The 18,096-nt window shown below is 51.5% G+C and overlaps 1 protein-coding gene across 3 annotated transcripts; it reads right to left on the bottom strand.

Annotated features, from left to right (window-relative positions):
* Nucleotides 1-337: 337 nt before the first annotated feature.
* LOC122364630 lies at nt 338-17,999 on the bottom strand. 3 transcript variants are annotated; one of them, XM_043335199.1, is made up of 4 exons: nt 15,723-17,992; nt 3,428-4,234; nt 2,893-3,246; nt 338-961 (listed from the first exon to the last, which is right to left on the bottom strand). In XM_043335199.1, the coding sequence occupies exons 1-3, from the start codon at nt 17,875-17,877 to the stop codon at nt 2,903-2,905; spliced, it is 3,306 nt and encodes a 1,101-aa protein (XP_043191134.1). In that variant the 5' UTR covers nt 17,878-17,992; the 3' UTR covers nt 338-961; nt 2,893-2,902. The 3 variants fall into 3 exon arrangements, with proteins under 3 accessions (XP_043191134.1, XP_043191135.1, XP_043191137.1); XM_043335200.1 differs by lacking the exon at nt 15,723-17,992 and adding an exon at nt 4,496-6,708; XM_043335202.1 differs by lacking the exons at nt 338-961; nt 2,893-3,246; nt 3,428-4,234 and adding exons at nt 13,348-13,753; nt 13,933-14,289; nt 14,470-15,192 and having other exon boundaries at nt 15,723-17,999.
* Nucleotides 18,000-18,096: the final 97 nt, after the last annotated feature.

Genomic DNA, 18,096 nt, shown 5'->3' with positions numbered 1-18,096 from the left:
GGTGTTCAAACACCCCCCCCCAGCAGGGCGTGGAAATCCAGGACCCCCAGCCGGGCGCGGGTTAACAGTCACAAGGGTGACCCCGGGTGATCCGGTACAAGCTGTCTGAAGTGTGGAGAATGGAACAGTGACCTGACGTGAATGACTCGCCATATGACGTCATATTAAAAGCAGTAGGTTAGGTACATTTGACTTTGCCAGCCCTCCTATCTGACGTCCTTCCTGGCCAGCTGTGGCTGCAGTGGCCGTCACCCTTCCTGTGTTAGACGCTGCGGTTCGGAGCAGCGCTATCGGTGGAGCCCGGCCGGCCCCGTGTCTCGTCGCTGTTGTCTTGTTTCTGTGTGACATTTTATACATTAAAACTGCTTCCAGTAGCCACTACATTCAACGGTTTCCATGTAATTGTCTGGCACAGATTCGCATCACCCCAGTAACAGCGGGCCTTGTGTTAGGTCGTCGAAAGACGGGGATGGGAACGGTTGCTGACGTCATAATATTTACAAAACTTTCTCAACAGTGCACAATACATGTGTTGTAAAAACGAGCTTATAAATAACAGAGGGTTTTTGCTGAGCCCCTCTCAGTCACCATCCATTGTATGACTCAATTCGACTACATTTTGACAATCGTAGAAAACAAGGGTCATATCTCATATACATACATACAATGGTACACACGCTACGGCTACGCTATACCTATACATTGCTAGCCTAGCATCTCAATATGTAAAATTACACCAGCTCAGTCAGCACTGACCTAATAAACACATTTGTTTAGCTTTCGAATTTTGTGGAACTGAAGTCTTAACAGTCAAACATGTGAATGATTTCTTTTCCATTTTAGTACCTACACAGGCGACACAAATTGTAACATGTCTGATAACTGTACTACAAATTGCTGTCCCTCGACTTGTTCTCCGTAGTGGCGCCTCCTCGGGATGGTCCGCGACTCCGCTGATGTCCTGAAACACAAACAGAACAGGCTTGGATACAGCAAATGTGAGCCTTGGGAGACCTAAGCAAAATACAGAGTGCAATCTTAACCCTCGCCCGTATAGGGGGGGTCGAACTGACCCCCCTCGGTTTTTCGCAAATAACTCGCGTAAAAAGCAGCCCATCGCGACGAAACTTTCAGTACCCTCGCGTTAATCAATTTTACACATACCCTAAAATTTTCATGACCCTGACCCTAATGACCTTTGACCTGTGACCTACTTTTCGAGACCATGTTTGGCCGGAATCGCGATTCGGCGTATGTCGGCTCGCATTAGCCGCGCGTTTGCAGTCTTTTCGTGGTTTCAAGCGTTCAAACATAGGATATGATGTTGCTCCCATGCATTAGGATGAGTGTCAGGGTCACCGGAAGGTCAGGTCAGGTCATTGAACTTTGATGACCTCGGTTCACTTTTTCGAGTTCTACATGTTTCTAGGCCAGTTTTTGGAGCTGAATTCGAATTTAGCAACCATATGAACATTTACGAAGTAGTTTTGGCACCTTCGTAACATGTTACGAAGCTGTCAGAGGCGGTTGCCACCTACTACGAATACCCTTACTGGTTGACCTGACCTGACCTGACCCGACCTGGCCTATATGCATGAAGACATCATCTGTGATCAAAACTAACATGATATTCGTGATCAGCACCCCCGAAAAACCCCATAGCAGCCACGCTTTACGACTTTCTAACAGGTCCCGATTTTCCCGACTTTTGGGTCATTGACCTGACCTGGAAGGTCAACCGATGACCTAGGACCTTAAAATTGGGTAATCATCGCCTTCCTCTCGTCACGGGCAACACGCTCGTTTTTTCCGCGAAGCTCTAGCTCGATCAGGGACGAAACGGCAAGGGGGGGTCCACCGGACCCCCCCCCTTATACGTTCGCGGCTGGAAAAACACCAATACGGGCTAGGGTTAACCCTCGTATGCGTGGGGGAGGGGGTCGGATGGACTCCCACTGTTTTCTTTCGCGAATAACTCGCGCAAAAAGCGGTCGATCGCAACAAAGCTTTCAGTACCCTCGAATTGATCAGTTTTACACCTACTCTGAAAATGTCATGATCCTGACCCTAGTGACCTTTGACCTGTGACCTCTTTTTCGAGGCCATGTTTGGCCGGAATCGTGATTCGGCGTATGTCGACTCGCATTGGCCGCGCGTTTGTAAGCATGTCATGGTTTCAAACGCTCAAACATGTGATTTGATGTTGTTCCCATGCATTAGGGTGGATGTCAAGGTCACCTGAAGGCCAGGTCAGGTCATTGACCTTTGGTGACCTCGGTTCACTTTTCCAGTTTTGCATGTTTCTAGGCTAGTTTTTGGAGCTGAATTCGAATTTAGAAACCATTTGAATATTTACGAATTAGTTTTGGTGCCTTCGAAACATGTTTCGAAGCTGTCAGAGGCGGTTGACACGTACAACGAATACCCGTCACGACCCCTACTGGTTGACCTGACCTTACCTGACCCGACCTGGTCTAAATGCTTAGACACCATCTGTGATCAAAAGTAACAAGATATTCTTGAACAATACCCTGGAAAACCTCATAGCAGCCACACCTTACGACTTTCTAACAGGTTCCGATTTTCCCGACTTTTGGGTCGTTGACCTAACTTGTAAGGTCAAACGATGACCTAGGACCTAAAAATTGGGTATCATCGGCTTCCTCTAGTCACGGGCACCACGCTCGTTTTTTTCTGCGAAGCTCTAGCACGATCAGGGGCCAAACGGCAAGAGGGGGTGGCGGGTTCAGCCGACCCCCCCCCCCCACCTACACAATAGAAGCTGTCAAACGCCGCGTGCGATGGTTAATAATATTTTTACAATATTTAACATTATAAGGTATGACTTATGAAAAGGTATAACACTACAGCGATTTTCCACAAAGAAATTACCTCACGCCGGTCACTGTGGGTGGCGCCGCTCCTGGCCGTGCCGCCGGCGGCTGAGGCGCCGCTCCAGATCCTGCCACTCCTGCCGGTGACGTCTCCTCTGCTCCTCCAGCTCCTGGTTGTGCCGCTCCTGGAGCTGGATGAGCTGCTGGCGGTGTCTCCGCGTCACCTCTATCAGGTTCCGCAGGTGTTGACAGCGCCGGCTCGGCTGCCGCTCCTGCTGTCGTGGTTCTGGTTCATGTTGTTGTTGTTGACGTCGTCGTCGTCGCTGTTGTTGTTGTTGTTGTTGTTGTTGTTGTTGTTGTTGTTCTTGTTCTTGTTGCTGTTGTTGTCGTTGTTGTTGTCGCTTTTGCTTGTCTGAAATCAGGAAAAAAACAAGACTTCAAAAATACTGAATAAAAGGGTTGTAGGGTGTTTCTATTCATTTTCAAGTAGTCTCCGGCTATAAAATCAACATGAAATATGCAAATCAGGTGACTGCGCACATGATTTAGCTGCAAAATTATTGACAAGCAATTTTATTAACAGTAGACCTTACCACCCTCAACTGGCTTATCCTCCTCCTTCTTCACTTTGAGGTTCTTCTTCTGCACCTTCTCCTTCTCCTTCTCCTTCTCCAGTTCCTTCTCCCTCTCCTTCTCCTTCTCCTTCTCCAGCTTCTTCTCCAGCTCCTTCTTCTCCTTCTCCAGCTCCTTCTTCTTCTCCTTCTCCTTCTCCTTCTCCAGCTCCTTCTCCAGCTTCTTCTCCAGCTCCTTCCGCAGCTGCCGACGCCTCCTGCTGCACTCCTCCATGAGCTGATCCAGCTCCTCCCCGGACTGCATGTTCGGGTATCTCTCCTCCAGCTCTTGTGACTCCCTGAGGTGTTTCTGTTTCAGTTTGTTCCACTGCGTTTGGACCTTCTGCTCCAGGTCTCCCCACTCTATTTGGTGCTGTCGCTCCAGTACTGCTAACTTCCTTTGGTTTCTCCGGTCCAGCAGCTCCAACTGCCTCTGACGTTTCTCTTGCTGCGCCTGTCCCTCATACTGCAGCTCCACGCACCTGGTAACACTCTCGTGCCGCTGATGGAGCGTTTTCCGCTCGTCATGGTGCCGCATTTCCATGCTCCGCCACTTTCTGTCATGAATCCGCTCCAGACGCCGGCGCTCCTCATCATGCTGCTGGTTGAGACTCCTCCTTTCCCCGTGACCCCGCCGCTCCAGCTGCTGCCACAGCTGCTGGTGCTGTCGCTCCAGCTGCTGCCATTTCTCTCGCTGAGGGCTGGGCAGACCCCCTGATGTCTGGTCCTTGTCTGCGCTGCGCCGCTCCTCGCCACCGGCCTGACCGTCGTCGTCATCCTGCTCCGAATCTGAAACATATCAGTTGGGTAGAAAATATCAGCTGCATGGGCGTTCAACAGACGAACTGCTTAGTGCTAAACGACTACAACTCATTGACAGTATGAATAAACAGGATCTCGTCTCGGGAAGATCACACATTGGACGCATGTCGATTGTCATTAATTGCACTAGTATGTAGGTATTTCTCAGTCGTTTCTGGAATAAAACTGGAACTTGGATGCAAATGAAACAACGGATTTTAGCATTGGTTGGCGTCACTATCGTCTTACCCTCTGAGTCGGCCTCGTGCACCGCCAGGTAGTGCGACGTCATCTCCCACCGATCTGGCCACAAGCCGGTGATAGCGTTGTACATCGTCCGCAGCCGGTCACCGGACAGCAGCTGCTGCAGCCGGCGGCGCCAGAGGCCGGCCGTGGCGTCCACAGACGCGGCGTCTATCTCTGGTAGTTTGTCAAGGAGCCACTCATGCAGATTAGCGTTGATGTGCTGCTCCAACTTCTCCCGAGTTTCCCGGTAAGAACGCATTGGTCGGTAGTTTTTCATCCAACTGTTCTTTACTGCCCGGTCTATATCCCGCCACCAGGCCATTTTACCCGGTACGTTAACTCGCACAGCCTGCAGTAGCAGCTCGGGCCGCAGCAGCAGCTCGGCACGGCCCCGCGGCGTGTCGAGTACGGCGGTCAGTCCGGCCGGCCGGTCCTCCAGCGGCTGCTGCAGCTGCTGACTACACCAGGTGGCCACCTTGCGAGGGTCACCCAGCAGGAAAACGAGGTCAGATCTGGTGAGGAGTTGTATCAGGGGGGCCACGTCCAGCGTGACAATGTCATTGACCTGTGACGTCATTGGCGTCCCGTCCGCCAGGTCTGCTGAGTCTACCACTACCCACGCCATGAACATGAGACACTGCTGCAGGTATGCTCCCGATTCGGTGTAATGCCACCACTGTAGTGGAAGTGGGGCTGTACGGACCAGCGGAGGGATGATATTGTTCCACCAGCACTCCCAGCACGGAGCTGTGTGGCGGAAACGGACACCGTCAACCACAGCCTGTCGGACGAGCGTCCTTCCGAGACGGAGCCGCAGCTGGGACTTCAGCTGGCGCTCTGTGAGTTGCTCTAGCCCGCCCTCCAGCAGCAGATCCACGTCCCACTGAACCTCACAGCTTGCCAACAGGAGACGTGTGACATGCTCCCTCATCAGCCGTACTGCGTCAATGACAGCCCGCCGCTCTACGGTGCTGAGTTCAGCTGCCACATCGATGTTATGATCGAAAAAACACGGAATTTTCCCGGCGTTCAATTTGCCCTCCAGCCAGTCAAGTATTTTGTTGACACCGTCGGTGACGCCTTTCCACATCAAAGCTGGCGTGGTTTGAGCCAGCCACAGCCCTGCCGTTTTTATGAAATATGACTTAATTGGTACATCATCGCTCATCACTTTGTACTTTTTCAATGTATTTTTCATGGCTTTCACAGCCACAATAGCCGCTCGTGTGACTGGAGCGAGGTATCGAACCGTGATCACCTCCGCCCGTGAGAAGGAAATCCGAAACTCGATAAACTCGGTGTCGCTGCCGGGCCGGCCGGTCGGCACAAGGTGTACTCCAAATCGTCGGATGTCAGCCCTCGCCGCCGCTGGCGGGAAGTCCACCTCCAGGTGGCAGCCGTCTAGCTGGTCTTCAGCCGGCCACCACCCGCGCACAAGAACGCACGGCACGTAGTCGATGCCACCGTCTGAGATATCATTTGATCTCTTGACGTTGACAGCTGGTCCGGCGGTACTGATTTTGCCGCCCTTCATAATCCGACATAATTCCATCATTAGCTGGCGGATGGAGTCGGCCGGCAAGGCCTCCAGCGGCTTATCATGACTGCATTTAGTCGTCTTGACCCAGTGCAGCGTCACAAATCCAGGGTTTTTGGTCGGTCGAGCCCACAGCTGCGGTGCAGACTGTGGAGTAATAACGGCCGGCTCCTCTCTCTTTCCGGGGGCCGCCCAGTGGAATGGTCCGTCCAACTCGAACATCAGATCAAAATCAGACGTTCCACCAACGCCCACTAACCCGTCCGTTAGCCCCTCTGCACTGCTGCCTGATCTATTGATGGAGGCTATTCTGAGGGGCTGGTCGGGCTGACAGTACCGACAACGGGCGGAGGCAGCGTCACTGATATCCTGCAGGGCTGTCATGAGTGAATAATCTACCAGCCCGGTGACAGTGTCGCTTACCTCAGCCGCGGTACAGTAGGCCTGCCACCTGGTGGAGTGGTTGTTCCGAATGTCGTGTGCCAGCAGCAGAGTGTCGGGGATGAGATGTGCACACGATCCATACTTCTGCACCAGATTCCTTACTCTCCAGTCAAAGCACCGTTCCAACCTCCTCTTCCGCTCCTCCTTCCCCACACCGAACAAGTCAGCTCGTGACATGGCTGCCGGTTGCTCTGACTCTCCCGGACTGACTGAGGCCGGCCGACGTCGCTGTAGATATATACCGACCCCGACAGGAACACAGATAAGAGGGAACGCTCTGTGCCCGTGTCCGTCCAGTGACAGCGACTGACGCCATGCAGTGGTGAAGTCGGTGGCAGCGCTTTTGTTGGGGATATACAGGGTGTCTCAAAAGTTCGTTCACAGGTACCAGCCATGCTTTTTTTGTCAATAATTCTGAATCAACAATTAATTAACGGTCGACATTTTGCATGGTTATTTGCAACAACCTTCCTCAAGCAGTCTCATTGTTTTCAAGCGCATTCGACCCTTCATGAGCTCACAAAAAGAGTTCATGTCTGACCATGGGTCAGGCATGAAAATGGAGGTCGCAAAATCGGGTCGGCTGAGAAACTCTCTATTTCAGGAGTAATGGGAATGGTAAGTCGGAAATGACCCATTGGCAAACTGTCGGCGAGGATGAGTACAACATGATGATCATCTAATCAAAACGGTGGCTAAAATTTTTGAAGGACAAAACCATGCGAGACTAACAGCGTTTTGAACGACCCTCGTACGGCAGCAGACTCGTGCTCCGGAAAGCAGCTTAAAATGAAGTCATAACTATTGAAAACTGACAAGAAGCTCACAGACAGAGGTTACCCAGTTTAAAAAATTGCAGGTCATCGTAAAATAAAGACAAAGTATCATTTCAAATTATTTATTATATCTATAACGCTAAATTTTGGTGGGAAATAACACGAAAATCGTCAATGCCAAGGACAACTGACCCTCCAAAAGTGTCAATTGATGTAAATTTTTATCTTACGAAGTTTCAAGAGGCAGATCTGGAGCGAATAGCTTTCTTTTAGACACAAAATCCCGACAAAACCGCACGATGGACAGGTTTTGGCCGTTTACAAAGCAGAACCTCTCCTGAGGAAAACACTCCGCAACCCAGTGAAGATCTTGTCATGGGGAATGAAGAGCGTTTGGGATTTGCAAAATTTGCACAACGTGTCAAAGAAACAGATGGCCGACACATTTTTCTACGATATGCTGCGAAAAATTTGCCCCTGGCACTTCCCATTTGTTCAGGGATGGGGTTGTTTTGAAAAGGAAAATGGTGCTTGGGAGGTCGGCGCAAGTCATTCATGAAGGAGTTAGCGCCAGAGAAGACCTACAAAATACTCACGGATGGTGTCGATGCAAGCTGTCGGCTTTCAGGGACAAGCGGATGTTGCCGGGGAGCTCGTCAAACCTAAATCCGACGCAGAAACTGCAGGGGATTCCCCTACAAGAGATTGAAAGCTGGTAACCTTTTATCAGCCTCCGTCAGCTGACGGAGCGACGAAAATCGGTATGGACAAATATTTTTGGAGATACAGCAAATAGTTTGACCTTCCGAATCAGCTGTCAAAGCATGCATATTTGTCTAGTGTGCACACAGACACCAAAACCTTAGATTTTTGGCCGGTTCTTATATGCTTTTTGGGCATGGGAAATGTGTGAACGAACTTTTGAGACACCCTGTAGTTTGATGAAAATCCACATGTCCTTGTGTTGTCACTAGTACTGAGAGGTCTAAGTTGTAGTACTGAGAGATCTGAGTTGTCACTAGTACGTGGGAGATCAGCAGCCGACTAGATGGGATATGGTTCCGCATCACACTAATCGGTACACTCTCTGATACCCCAGGCCTGCCACGCTTCGGTCCCGGTATGAGCGCGGATTCTGCGCTCAATAGTACAGACCACAGCAGAAGTAATGTGGAGTTTCAGTCATGGGTATGTTCTGCTTCTGAAGCTTAGGAACGATTAGCCAGACTACAATGAAACTTTGAATGTAGCTTATATGTATCGTCACCCTTGCAGCTGGAACTTTAGCTATTAACATCTTCTTTTCGATCACTCCGCATTAACCCGCGCCCCACTGGGGGGGGGGGGCTATTTATAGCCCCCCCTCCCGTTTTTCTGCAATAACTTCCAAACCGCTTGACGGATCGACGCCAAACTTTCAGTACCTTCGGCTGCATCAATTTGACACCTTGTGTCAAAATTTGAACTTCGTAGCTACCATAGACCGGCCGGAAATGACGTCAGAAAGACGTCATGTTCGTCCGATTTCGACGCAAAACATTGAACCACGGCAATCGCTCCCAAGAGCTCAGTTTTTAAGCTAGATCCCATTTCTTTGCATGAAAGGACTCAGAATTGACCGCGCTATCAAACTGCTATCTCGGATTTTCAAAATTTCGAAAATTTCGAAAATTTTATATAAAATTATTCAAAATTTATATTTTTATATTTTTTCAAAAAGTTTTTGACTTTTCGAAAAAAAAACGGAATATATGTGACAGAACGCATGATAATGACTAACTCTAGCAAGTTTTAGCTAAATATCTTCAAAAATGGCCAAGTTATACGCATTATTGCAAAAAAATCACAATTATTAATTTTTCAAATCATTTTTTCAGTACGTATTTGACACCGTACACCAATATAAATGGTACCATCGTGTTCCTGAGCTCAAACTGCATCCAATAGACACCTTTTTTGTTGAAAAATTTTAACTTCAAAATTTGACCTTTTTTGACCTGAAAGTGACCTGACCGAAGCTAAATTCGACTCAAAATGACTTCGAATGACACAGACGACATCAAATTCGAAATCCATGGCCTAAATGGACCATAAAACATGCATCACGTGACCGACGCATGATATAATATTTTCGTGACCTGTGATGACCTGACCCTGACCTGAAAATCAAAGTACAAGTTTGGTACCCTCAAGGTATCTAGAGCATCTGTTGACGAGTGTGGAAACCAAAAATGAGCCTGACCTGACTTGTAAGACGGCGGCCAGAGCCCAAAATGTGAACAGGCCAAAGTGCTAATAATTTTTACTTTGACCTGACCTGTGACGTCATCGGTGACCTCGAGGTCAATGAAATTAGGTTTCGCAAGACAGTTTTTCCGGGGCTATCAGACGCCGTTTGAATTTTGACGATCGGTCCAGTAGTTTCGGAGTTAGGACGCGAGCTCAGAGGCGGCGGACAGTGCAGAAGGGTGGAAACCAAGCGACAGGCTGTGGAAAATGGTCGTGGTCTCGGAGGCAACGGACAGTCGAGAGGGTGGAAATCGAGCGAATGACTGTGTGATATGAGCGAGCAGTGGGCGAGGACGGGAGACAGGTTTGTGGCACGACAAAGTAGCTGGTGCTCAGCAGAGGGAGCACAAGAGAACATACATGGCCGGTAAGTCAGGCTAGCGTGCTAGCGAGACTAGTGATAAGGGACCTGCATGGTTGACCCGCTCAAGAGTCAAACGAATGGAATATGCCGTGAACGAACCCAGACCATTGTGCAGAGACGCACTTGGCAAGTGAGTGTACGTATGTATGTATATGTTAACAGGAAAGCCGCAAGGCACATACGAGACTCTAGGCATCAGGAACATAACAAATCGGCTCGGCTGACATGACATGTGCAGCGATGATACGCACTCTGGCTGGCAGAGTGCGCCGGGGTAGAGCGAGCTCAGCTGGCTATGTGTGCCGAGTTGATCGTATTTTAAGTGCCGAGAGAGAGAGAGAGAGAGAGAGAGAGAGAGAGAGAGAGAGAGAGAGAGAGAGAGAGAGAGAGAGAGAGAGAGAGAAACATAGTGGCCCTCGGCTGGGTGCGTTCGCCGGGGTAGGATCGCGATCGGCTGGCTAGGTGAGCCGAGTAGATCGACATGGTATCCCGGCTAGCTATGTTCGCCGGGTGGTCCCGCTCGGCTGGATGTGTTCGCCGAGTGGTTAGATTTCGTGGGTTTCCCGGCTTGCTGTGTGCGCCAGGTGGTCCCGCTCGGCTGGATGTGTTCGCTGAGTGGTTATTTCTCGTGGGTCTCCCGGCTAGCTGTGTGCGCCGGGTGATCCCGCTCGGCTGGATGTGTTCGCCGAGTAGTTAGATCTCGTGAGTACCCAGGCTGGCTGTGTGCGCCGGGTGGTCCCGCTCGGCTGGATGTGTTCGCTGAGTGGTTAGATTTCGTGGGTTTCCCGGCTTGCTGTGTGCGCCGGGTGGTCCCGCTCGGCTGGATGTGTTCGCCGAGTGGTTAGATTTCGTGGGTTTCCCGGCTAGCTGTGTGCGCCGGGTGGTCCCGCTCGGCTGGATGTGTTCGCTGAGTGGTTAGTTCTCGTGGGTCTCCCGGCTGGATGTGTTCGCCGGGTGGTCTCGCTCGGCTGGATGTGTTCGCCGAGTGGTTAGATTTCGTGGGTTTCCCGGCTTGCTGTGTGCGCCGGGTGGTCCCGCTCGACTGGATGTGTTCGCTGAGTGGTAAGTTTTCGTGGGTTTCCCGGCTAGCTGTGTGCGCCGGGTGATCCCGCTCGGCTGGATGTGTTCGCCGAATAGTTAGACCTCGTGAGTACCCAGGCTGGCTGTGTGCGCCGGGTGGTCCCGCTCGGCTGGATGTGTTCGCCGAGTGGTTAGATTTCGTGGGTTTCCCGGCTTGCTGTGTGCGCCGGATGGTCCCGCTCGGCTGGATGTGTTCGCTGAGTGGTAAGTTTTCGTGGGTTTCCCGGCTTGCTGTGAGCGCCGGGTGGTCCCGCTCGGCTGGATGTGTTCGCTGAGTGGTAAGTTTTCGTGGGTTTCCCGGCTAGCTGTGTGCGCCGGGTGGTCCCGCTCGGCTGGATGTGTTCACTGAGTGGTAAGTTTTCGTGGGTTTTCCGGCTTGCTGTGTGCGCCAAGTGGTCCCGCTCGGCTGGATGTGTTCGCTGAGTGGTAAGTTTTCGTGGGTTTCCCGGCTAGCTGTGTGCGCCGGGTGGTCCCGCTCGGCTGGATGTGTTCGCCGAGTAGTTAGATCGCGTGAGTACCCAGGCTGGTACCCAGGCTACCCAGACAGTAACCCCCTCCCCCCAGTAGGGCGTGTTATACACAGACCCCAGTGGGACGCGGGTTAACCCTATTCCTGGCGGGCTCCGCCGGGACAAGAAACTGGCGGGGGGGGGGCGATTCGGCCCCCCCTGAGATCTCGAGAACGAAGCAAGATAGCGACAAGCAGTAAACGGCATCGGATACGCATGGACAAGGTCTACAATTTTTAAAAGGGCATTTTCAGGTCAGGTCAAAGATGACGTCACAGGGGTCGAAAAACTCAAAATGGCGGCGCTAGATATGGAGAGAGTTTTTCTCAAATAACTTTCGAATTAGTCAAGATAGGAACAAACTAAGGGCATCATCGTGATCCTCTCGTCAATCCGCATCGAATGATATATATGTTTACCTAAAAAGGTCAAGGTCAAAGGTTGACCTCAGGTCACGTGACCTCGAGGTCATCATGTATATCATTCGATGCGTCTTGACGAGCTGAACACAATGAAACCATCCACGCGTCTGTATCTTGTTCCTGTACGGAGTTATTGGCCAAAAACCTGTGGTGACCTTTGATGACGTCACATGACCTCACAGCTGCCCAACAGCAAAACAGACCTCAATGTAGTGAAGGTTGATCGTATATGAAGTCATGTATGGTATATGGGGCCATTCCGACCCGTTTTAGTGGCAAAAACAGGGAGTTGATTTTTCCCCCATTGACTTATAATGGGGAGGTCGCGAAACTGACCTGACCTTAGGTCACCGATATCAAAATTCCGAGATATGCAAATTGCACATACTGGTACCCTAACTAAAGCCTGAAGAGAAGAAATTGATCGGTCAAAAACTCTAGCTATGGCGTGATTGCAAACTTTTCTGAGGTAGGGTCACCAAACCGCCTCTGGTGACCTGACCTGAGGTCAGATCAACTCAAAATTTTCAGACATGTTGCGTAGAAGCCTTTTAGGAAAAGTCAGAAAATTTGAGCTTCCTAGCTCAACGCGTTTGGGAGAAATAACCAAAAAACCTCAGGGGGGGGCTCCTGAGCCCCCCCCCCGCCAGGAATAGGGTTAAACAATCGCCAGTCAAAGCCAACCGTTGAGATTGGTAAAACCCTACATTACTTTAGCGGTGGGCTGTACCTATTGGGACACTCGGCACAAACTTTATCAATCCTCTCGTATGTCTGAGGCAATGGTCATGGAGGCGAGGACCGCTGCAGCCACGGTGGACTGGCGGCCGGGGTGACGTCACTGCTGACCCTTAGGTCACTGAAGGTCATCGAAAATCAAACCGTTCAAACACATGGAATAGTTTTGACAATTGCATTTGCAACTAGCAATGTGTAATGTGTATGTACATGTACCGTAGATCTGTTTCACCTTCTCAAATTTCACTAACCTGACCATGAAGCAACAGGCTGTCATGATCATGTGACCTCAACCGGGCAAGTCGCGTCAGCTCTATTTTGCACAGTGTTTTCCAGATTGGATGATGTCACCGCCCCCCCCCCCCCGGACCGACATCACGCCAACCGCACCATCCTGCCTGCGGCTATAAGGTATACGGCGGTGCCATCCCTCCTATCTGACGTCCTTCCTGGCCAGCTGCGGCTGCAGTGGCCGTCACCCTTCCTGTGTTGGACGCGGTGGTTCGGAGCAGCGCTATCGGTGGAGTCCGGTGTGGGTCGTCGCTTTTGTATAGGTTACTCGTATTTCGTTCTGATATTATGTACATTGCTTCCAGTAGCCCACATATTCAATTGCTTCGATGTAACGGTTCGTTACACAGATTCCCATCACCACACCGACAGCTGGCCTTGTGTCCGGTCATCGAAAGATGGGGATGGGCACGGCTGTTTATATAGTATTTACAGAGCTTCACAACAATGCACAATACATGTGTCATGAAAAAACAGCCCATAAACAACATCAGGTGTTCGGAGAGCCAACATCAATGTCACCATCAATGTATAGCATTAGTCATTAAAACTACATCTTGCAGTCGTAAAAACAACACATAACTTGTATCAACCATGACTATACAAACGCTATACGCATTACTAACATCGCCATCACATGAGCACTGACCTTATAAGCATTAATGAAAATGCAACTGGTCTCGTTTTATCAATCTCAGCACCTACACTACCGACATATTTCCACCATGTCTGGTGCTACAAATATCTCGCTCTCGACATGTTCTCCGTAGTGGCGCCTCCCTGAGTTTGTCACCGTGACTCCGCTGATATCCTGAAACACAAACAGAGCAGGCTTGTATAAGCAAATATGAGGCTGGCCTTAGACAACCGAAACAACATGAAAAATACAATACACATATTTACTAGTACATATTTATTAACAGTATTTTCTCGTTACAATGTACATAATGAAAACGTGGAACACTACAAAAAAATCAATTAAGAAATCACCTCACGCCGGTCACTGTGGGTGGCGCCGCTCCTGGCGGTGCCGCCGGCGGCTGAGGCGCCGCTCCAGATCCTGCCGCTCCTGCCGGTGACGTCTCCTCTGCTCTTCCAGCTCCTGGTTGTGCCGCTCCTGGAGCTGGATGAGCTGCTGGCGGTGTCTTCGCGTCACCTCTATCAGGTTCCGCAGGTGTTGACAGCGCCGGCTCGGCTGCCGCTCCTGCTGTCGTGGTTCTGGTTCATGTTGTTCTTGTTGTTGACGTCGTCGTCGTCGTCGTCGTTGTTGTTCTTGTTTTTGTTGTTCTAGTTCTTGTTCTTGTTGTTGCTGTTGTTGTCGTCGTTGTTGTTGTCGCTTTTGCTTGTCTGAAATAAGAAGGACAAGACTTACAAAGATCCTGAATGAAAAGGTTGTAGGGTGCTTCTATTTATTTTCAAATAGTTTCCGGATATAAAATCAACATAGGATATGTAAAGCACGTGACTGCGCACATGATTTAGCTGCAAAATTGTTGACAAGCAATGTTATTTAACAGTAAAGCTTACCACGCTCAACTGACTTATCCTCCTCCTTCTCCACTTTCAGGTTCCTCTTCACCTTCCTGCTTTCCTTCTCCTTCTCCTTCTCCTTCTCCAGCTCCTTCTCCAGCTCCTTCTCCAGCTCCTTCTCCAGCTCCTTCCGCAGCTGCCGACGCCTCCTGCTGCACTCCTCCATCAGCTGATCCAGCTCCTCCCCGGACTGCATGTTCGGGTATCTCTCCTCCAGCTCTTGTGACTCCCTGAGGTGTTTCTGTTTCAGTTTGTTCCACTGCGTTTGGACCTTCTGCTCCAGGTCTTCCCACTCTATTTGGTGCTGTCGCTCCAGTACCGCGCACTGCCTGCGGTTCATCCGGTCCAGCAGCTCCAGATGCTCTTGACATCTCTCCGGCTCCGCCTGTCCCTGATACTGCATCTCCACGCGTCTGGTGTCACTGTTGTGCTCCTGATGGAGACATTTCAGCTCGCCATGGTGCAGCATTTCCATGCTCCGCCACTTTCTGTCATGAATCCGCTCCAGACGCCGGCGCTCCTCATCATGCTGCTGGTTGAGACTCCTCCTTTCCCCGTGACCCCGCCGCTCCAGCTGCTGCCACAGCTGCTGGTGATGTCGCTCCAGTTGCTGCCATTTCTCTCGCTGAGGGCTGGGCAGACCCCTTGATGTCTGGTCCTCGTCTGTGCTGCGCCGCTCCTCGCCACCGGCATGACCGTCGTTGTCATCCTGCTCCGACCCTGAAACATACCAATTGGGTAGACAGTAGCCGTTTTCACGACGGGCTATCCGGTAAATGCACCTGATTCAGATTTGATCAAATATGCACCTAATCTCTTTTACTGCAAAAATCTTCATTTTAGCAATTTATTTCAGTGCTTTAATCGGTGATGCTCTCTGATAATATGACAAGGCAGGCATATAAGCAATTAGTGAAACTCTAGCTGATAGCTGCTTAGAGACACACTAAACATGATTTGACCAGATCTGCACCTAATCTGCACCATATGTGCACCAAATGTGTACCAGATGGCCGTCGTGAAAACGACTAATATCAGCTGGATGGGCGTTCAACAGACGAACTGCTTAGCACTAAACAACCAAAAATCAATGGTAGAATGAATAGACAGGATCTGGTCTCGGGAAGATTGGACGCATGTCGATTTTCATCCATTGCACTAGTTAGGTATTTCTCCACCACTTCTTGAATGACGCTGGACGCAAATGAAACGACGGAATTTAGCATTGGGTGGCGTCACTATCGTCTTACCCTCTGAGTCGGCCTCGTGCACCGCCAGGTAGTGCGACGTCATCTCCCACCGGTCCGGCCACCAGCCGGTGATAGCGTTGTACATCGTCCGCAGCCGGTCACCGGACAGCAGCTGCTGCAGCCGGCGGCGCCAGAGGCCGGCCGTGGCGTCCACAGTCGCGGCGTCCATCTCTGGTAGATCGTCATGAAGCCACTCATGCAGGTTAGTGTTGATGTGCTGCTCCAACTTCTCCCGAGTCTCCTGGTATGTACGCATTGGTCGGTAGTTTTTCATCCAACTGTTCTCCTCTGCCCGGTCTATATCCCGCCACCAGGCCATTTTACCCGGAGCGTTCACTCGGACAGCCTGCAGTAGCAGCTCGGGCCGCAGCAGCAGCTCGGCACGGCCCCGCGGCGTGTCCAGCTCGGCGGTCAGTCCGGCCGGCCGTTCCTCCAGCGGCCCCCGCAGCTGCTGGCTACACCAGGTGGCCACCTTGTCCGGGTCACCCAGCAGATACTCCAGGTCAGATCTGGTGAGGAGTTGCATCAGGGGGGCCACGTCCAGCGTGACGATGTCATTGAACGGTGACGTCATCGGCGTCCCGTCAAGCAGGTCTGCCGAGTCGACCACCACCCATGCCATGAACAGATAACATTGCTGTCGGAATGCTCCTGATTCGGGGTAATGCCACCACTGTAGTAGAAGTGGTGCCGTGTGGACCAGCGGAGGGATGGTCTGTTTCCACCACCACTCCCAGCACGGGGCTGTGTGGCGGTAACCGACACCGTCAAGTACTGCCTGTCGTACGAGCGTCCTTCCGAGTAGGAGCCGCAGCTGGGACTCTAGATGGCGCTCCGTTAGGGACTCTAGCCCGCCCTCCAGCAGCATATCCACGTTCCACTGATCCACACAGCTTGCCATCAGGAGAAGCGCGACATGCTCCCTCATCAGCCGTACTGCGTCAATGATAGCCCGCCGTTCTACGGTGCTGAGTTCAGCTGCCACATCGATGTTATGATCGAAAAAACACGGCATTTTCCCGGCGTTCAATTTGTCCTCCAGCCAGTCAAGTATTTTGTTGACACCGTCGGTGACGCCTTTCCACATTGAAGCTGGCGTGATTTGAGCCAGCCACAGCCCGGCCGTTTTTATAAAGTATGACTTCAGCGGTACATCGTCGCTCATGGCCTCGTTCTTTTTAAAAGTATTTTTCATGGCTTTTACTGCCACAATAGCTGCTCGTATGACTGGAGCTAGGTATCGAACCGTGATCACCTCCGCCCGTGAATAGGAAATCCGAAACTCGATAAACACGGTGTCGCTGCCGGGCCGGCCGGTCGGCACAAGGTGTACTCCAAATCGTCGGATGTCGGCCCTCGCCGCCGCTGGCGGGAAGTCCACCTCCAGGTGATAGTCGTCGACCTGGTCTTCAGCCGGCCACCATCCGCGCATAAGAATGCACGGCACAAAGTCAATGCCACCGTCTGTAACATCATCTGATCTCTTGATGTTGACAGCTGGTCCGGCAGTGCTGATTTTGCCGCCTCTCATAGTCCGACATAATTCCACCATTTGCCGACGGATGGAGTCGGCCGGCAGTGCCTCCAGCGGCTTATCATGACAGCATTTAGTCGTTTTGACCCAGTGCAGCGTCACAAAGCCAGGGTTTTTGGTCGGTCGAGCCCACACCTGTGGTGCAGACTGTGGAGTAATAACGGCCGTCTCCTCTCTCTTTCCGGGCGCCGCCCAGTGGAATGGTCCGGCGAACTCGAACATCAGATCAAAATCAGACGTTCCCCCTCGGCCGACTATCCCGTCCGTCAGCCCCTCGGCACTGCTGCCTGATGGATTGATGGAGGCCACTCTGAGTGGCTGGTTGGGCTGGCAGTACCGACACCGGGCGGCGGAGGCGTCACTGATATCCTGCAGGGCTGCCATGAGTGGATAATCTACCAGCCCGGTGACAGTGTGGCTTACCTCAGCCTCGGTACAGTAGGCCTGCAACCTGGTGGAGTGGTTGCTCCGAATGTCATTTGTCAACAGCAGTGTGTCGGGGATGAGTTGTGCACACGATCCATACTTGTCCGCTAGTTTCCTCACTCTCCAGTCAAAGCACCGTTCCAACCTCCTCTTCCGCTCCGCCTTCCCCACACCGAACAAGTCAGCTCGTGACATGGCTGCCGGCTGCTCTGACTCTCCCGGACTGACTGAGGCCGGCCGACGTCGCTGTAGATATATACCGACCCCGACAGGAACACAGATAAGAGGGAACGCTCTGTGGCCGAGTCCGTCCAGTGACAGCGACTGACGCGATGCAGTGGTGAAGTCGGTGGCAGCGCTTTTGTTGGAGGTATAGTTTGATGTAAATCCACGTGTCCTTGTGTTGTCACTAGT

The sequence above is a fragment of the Amphibalanus amphitrite genome, unplaced genomic scaffold, assembly GCF_019059575.1.
Source record: "Amphibalanus amphitrite isolate SeventyFive unplaced genomic scaffold, NRLGWU_Aamphi_draft 000687F_arrow, whole genome shotgun sequence".
In the NCBI taxonomy this organism is placed as follows: Eukaryota; Metazoa; Arthropoda; class Thecostraca; order Balanomorpha; family Balanidae; genus Amphibalanus; species Amphibalanus amphitrite.
Note: the sequence above shows the minus strand (reverse complement) of the source record. Positions and strands in the feature narration are given on the sequence as shown.